The sequence below is a fragment of the Chlamydotis macqueenii genome, chromosome 2 (genome assembly GCF_036417535.1).
Source record: "Chlamydotis macqueenii isolate bChlMac1 chromosome 2, bChlMac1.mat, whole genome shotgun sequence".
Taxonomy (NCBI): domain Eukaryota; kingdom Metazoa; phylum Chordata; class Aves; order Otidiformes; family Otididae; genus Chlamydotis; species Chlamydotis macqueenii.
Genome location: NC_141557.1, coordinates 35,668,783 through 35,674,068, shown reverse-complemented (window position 1 = coordinate 35,674,068; position 5,286 = coordinate 35,668,783). Strand labels below are relative to the sequence as shown.

At 48.7% G+C, this 5,286-nt stretch overlaps 1 protein-coding gene across 1 annotated transcript; it reads left to right on the top strand.

Annotated features, from left to right (window-relative positions):
• The first annotated feature begins 937 nt into the window (after positions 1–937).
• HOXA9 (homeobox A9) lies at positions 938–4,006 on the top strand. Its single transcript, XM_086741548.1, is given in 3 exon segments — positions 938–1,126; positions 1,128–1,548; positions 2,536–4,006. Coding segments are annotated over 3 exon segments (804 nt in total). The 5' UTR covers positions 938–982; the 3' UTR covers positions 2,775–4,006.
• Positions 4,007–5,286: the final 1,280 nt, after the last annotated feature.

Below are 5,286 nucleotides of genomic sequence, written 5' to 3'. Positions count from 1 at the left end.
AGGAAGATGTTGGGTCACTGCCGCCCTCTCGCCCGGCAGAATAGTGAGGGGGAGTGAAGTACAGTTTGATGGGGGTCAGCCAAAATAACGAGCCAGCGCCTGCCCCCGGTCCTTCCTCCGGCCCGGCGAGGAGGGCCGGCTCCGCGGCGCGGTTCGGGAAAGGGGACACGTTTGAATTTGACTTTCCGCTGCCGGCTCGGAGCCGAACGGAACGGTATTATTTACAGCGGGTTCCCAAACTAAACACAATGGTATAATTTAACCTTTCCGAGCACTCGTAAATTTTTACTGCTGCGAAACACAGCGATGCAAATGAGCGCGCTCGTCGTTGCTGAGTTAATAACAGCCCGGTGGCTCCCGAAACAATAACTCCTTATGAAATATAATAAATATATATTTAAATACAGTATCCTGCAACTACTACTCTGCTTTTTTTTTATTGCTCCAATTATTGTATAATTTTATGTGAAGGTCTTCGATCGCAAGGGTGGTGGTTGGTTTTTGTGCGCTTTTTTTTTTTTCTTTTCCCAGCGGGGAACACGACCCACACTGATGGGATGATTAATTATGATATAAAATAGTCCGCTTAAACGGGGGGGAGTGGGGGGGGAGAAAAAAGAAAAGAGATAGAGAGGAGAGAGAGAGAGGGAAAGAGTGAAGAGAGGGCTGTAACAGGGAATCTGATATTTTAATCTCCGTTGGCCGCAATTAAAACAAACCCCGCCGTATAACTCCAATATCCCTTTGCATAAAAACATATGGCCTCGCTATAAAAATTACGGCTGGAAAACAGTGACCCATTAATAGCCGGCGGACTGATTTATACTTTATTGTTCGGCTCCCCCGCCACGTGACCCAGGGCAGCCAATGGGCGCCCAGGCTGCCCTCAACTTATTACTGACTCTACTTCCCCGCCGGCACCAAGTTGTTAGGCGGAACCCACAGCCCCGAACCGCGGCGGGTCCGCCGCCCCGTCCCCGCCATGTCTGCTCCCGGGACCCTCAGCAACTACTACGTGGACTCCTTCCTGGTACCGGAGGGGGACGACCTGGCGGCGGCCCGCTATGCCCCCGCCCCGCTGGGGCCGCCCCCCCCCCCCGCCGCCGCCGCCTCCGCCGCCTCCCCGGGCCGAGCACCCCGAGCTGGCCCCCTGCAGCTTCCAGCCCAAGGCGCCTGTTTTCGGCCCGCCCTGGAGCCCCGCGCACCCCGCCGGCGCCAGCGGCGTCCCCGCCGTCTACCACCCCTACGCCCACCACCAGGCGCCGGTGGCACCGCCCGACGGCAGGTACATGCGTTCGTGGCTTGAGCCTGTGCCGGGCTCCTTGTCTTTCCCCGGGTTACCCACCGGCAGGCATTACGGCATTAAACCTGAACCGCTGGCGGCCAGACGGGCTGACTGCACCACGTTTGACACTCACACTTTGTCTCTCTCTGATTATGCTTGTGGTTCTCCTCCAGTTGATAGGGATAAGCAAAGCCACGAAGGCGCATTCTCTGAAAGCAATGGAGAAAGCGAGGCAAACGGAGAGAAACCGCAGGTCGATCCAAGTAAGTGGCACCGCGAGGGGAGCGGACTTCGGGGGGGGGGACACGATGCTTGGGGGAGGAGGCGTTGGGGCTAGCGACGCGGCCAAGCACCGGCTGCCGCTTCGGCGAGCCGAGCTCTGCCGTCCGCTAACGCCGGTGCTGCCCTTTCGCGGGATCTATAGTGGCTTGGGGATTTCCAGGCTGAAAGGAAACAAAAAACCCACCCTACAACTCCAAACAGAAAAAGAAAGAAAAAAAAAAAAAAAAAGGCAAAAGCCTCCCCAGCAAACCCCTCACATCCTCCTGCCCCGCGTGGGCAAACGCCGGGGCGAGGGTGCCCGCAAAGCGTCGGATGTGAATGCCGATCTTTTCGAGACGGCTCGCAGGCCGGGGCGGCGATGGCGGGGCTGGGAGCAGAAACCTCGCCGTTTACTTGGTTCCCCCACTCCTCTTTCTCCTTCGCTCCCTCCCCTCCTTCGTCTCCTGGATGGAAAACCCCCGGCTGGATGGTCCCAGAGCCGAGGGACGGGTGGCAGGGCAGCTCGAGGTTGCCACCGCCCGCAGACCCGCTCACCCGCTCCCTGGCTCTCTCCAGCGCCGAGACGGGAAAAGGTCGAAACTTAAAAAGTGAAACGATTTCGATGACATGTCGGGTCTGGCCGGTCGCTGCCCCCCCGGGCTGGTAGTTTGAGGGGGGTTGTGCTTGGCGAGGCCGGGGAGGAGGGAGGGAGCTAGCAGAGAGAAGGGGAAGAAAATATTTTAAAATTGCATCCTGCAAACAATTAAAAAGGCGGGAGCGGCGGGAGCTTTTGCCGCGTGGGGTTGCGTGTGACCTTTCCATGTGTCTGTATTTTGGAGTCCATTGTGCGCCCGGGGGAGGGAGAGCCATGTCCTGAACCCCCAGCTCCGGGACACCTACGCGGCCAGTCCTGCGTAGATCTCCCTCCCTAGCCCCTTCCCTCCCCCGGCCCCCCGAGCCTGAACTTCTCCTGTCCTTTTTCGTTGTAGATAACCCGGCTGCAAACTGGCTCCACGCAAGGTCCACCAGGAAAAAGCGATGCCCTTACACCAAGCATCAGACGCTGGAGCTGGAGAAGGAGTTTCTGTTCAATATGTATCTCACTAGGGACCGTAGATACGAGGTGGCCAGGCTCCTCAATTTAACCGAGAGACAAGTGAAAATCTGGTTTCAGAACAGGAGGATGAAAATGAAGAAAATCAACAAAGATCGAGCGAAGGATGAATGATGGTGATGCACGGGTTAAAGCCAAGATGCGTAAAGTAAAGGAAAACAAAACAAAACAGGAAAAAAAAAAAAAGAAAAAAGTTAAAAACAAAACAAAAAATATTCCTCCCCTCAAGCCCTGCCATGCAATGCGTCTGGGTCCAGGCCTCATTTTTTTCCCATGGCAATTTCTGATTATGATTGTACATTGATTGTCACAGAGGCCAGTTTGCCAGGAGAGGTACAGTAAGACTTTTAATTTTCTAATAGGAAAGAAAAAGGGGGCATTAGCACGAAAAGGCTGTTTAGCTGGCTTGTATAAATCTACCTGTTTCTCCACTTACGGAAAAAAAAAGTAAAATAAAAAAAAAAGAGAGAGAAAAAAACTACCTTTTCATAATGCACAACTATTTACGGACTGTATAGTTTAGTCTACGTAGTTAATTTTATTCGCTCTTTGCCTGGCAGAGAGATCTCTGCTCTAATACTTGAACACTGTGTTTTATTGTGGTAATTATGTTTGTGACTCAATTTATGTGCTTGGGTGCTGTACCGGATGTAATGGTGTAAGCTAGAATTCAATTTGAACTCAGGTTGTTTATTATAAAAATTGCATAGAGTATAGCTCTGTAGTGTATTAAGTCTTTTCTGTATAATTAGACAGTTAACCTTTGATTGTAAAATATTATATATATATATATATATATATATACCAAGGCAAAAAAAAAAAAAAAAGGAAGAAAAAGGGAAAAAAAAAAAGGAGGAAAAACGTTTGTCCGGGATGTCTGGGAATTACGGTCTGACTGAAGCAAGTCATTTTAGTATGCACAGTTGATATATATAGAGTACTGTCTTTGTCGGTTGTACATATAATCTATATATTAAAAAAAAAAAAAGTAAATAAGCAGACTAGCTTAAATATTGTTTTTGCACCAGTGAGCAGTTATCAGATTTCGGAGCTATACGTATATGTGAAAAAGGTAACTACCTATGGTTTACGTTTTGATTTTAATCGAATGATTTGATCCTTATTGTAATGAAGGTTAATTTTATTGATAATAAATTATACACTATAAAAGCCTACATTTGGTTATTGTAAATTTGTATCGATTTAAGAAAAATAATCTGGGAAGTTATGTTGATGCAGAACATACACTGTCTATTTTGCAATAGTTACCTCATGGCCTACTGACCAAATCGTTGTGTTGAAATGATATTTAACTTTTTGCCAAATAAAATATATTGATTCTTTTATATTTCGTGATGCTTTAAGATTATTGAGGAGGGGTTCTTCCACGGCACAACGAGTCTGAGCAGAAAACATGGCAGGGCTAGGGCAGCTGTAGAGGCAAGCAGAGCAGCGTTATTTCTGAGCTCGCCTTTCTAGAAAAGACTAGATCCCAGGTGATTAAAATTTGGGCTCATTTTAGTCCTAACTACGTTGATTTAGGTCCTAAATGCCATCGCTTCCCTGAGAGGAGGCGCGGCTCCCCCTTCCCGGATGAAATTTGGGAAGCGGGGCTTAGCGACGCAGGGAGGGAGCCCCTCGGACAGCAGTGTGGGCACAGTTCCCACTTAACGCGGTTTTAATAAATTCGCCTGGCGGGGCTGAAGGAGGTAGAGGGGGGGAGGGGGTGGCGGATTTCGGACCAAACCAAAATGTCCGGTGTTGTTTAGTGCGGATAATAATGTAAATCAGCTCAGACAGCGACATTTAAGCGGAGGTGGTTAATTAACCTCCACCAGAAAACGTCCAGCTCCACAAGCCCCGGGAGCAGACTTGCCTCGCCAGCGTGTTAGATTCCCTTCTGGAGATAATTGCCCATGTAAAATATGTTATTCCAAACATCGTCCGTTTTTTTTTTTTTTCCTTCACTTTTTTTTTTTTCTGTTTTTCTTCCTTTTAAATGTCCCGTGGCAATTAAAAACAACCGGTAGCTTTTTTGCTAGCGCCTCGGATTATGTATGTATTTATAGATAGATATAGATAGAGATAAAACTTTGCTGACAATTATGCTAGAATTTATGGTGTCAGTTTTACTCGCTGATGTAGCCGAAGGAAAGAGCTGGGCTGGCAGCAGGCTGGAGCAGAGAGGACAAAATAGGATTTATTTTCAAAAACAGAAATAAGGTTTATTCGGATTGGGAGATTTCCACACACACATACACCCCCGTTGCACCCACCCCTCCCCCGCCGCCCCAAGCCAAACCGAGCTCAGCAACAAAAGAAAATAGCTAAGTCTGTGAGCTTGCTGAAATTTACCCGGGTTTTGGGCGGACATCTTACTGCTCGGAGCCTCCATACCACGAGCCTGCAGCACACTTCTGCGCAACTCCGACCCTCGTTTGCAAATATGTCGAATAACAATAAAAGCTGCCTTGTTTTACGGAGGTGGGCTCACATATCTATATGTATTTAAAGCAAAATAGGACAGGACACACTTATGGCCTTGGCAGAAGCTGTTGTTAGGAAAACTCAGAGCCATACAGTGCAATAAAAGAAAATGACTGCTGTAACCGTTTATGGGGTGTAA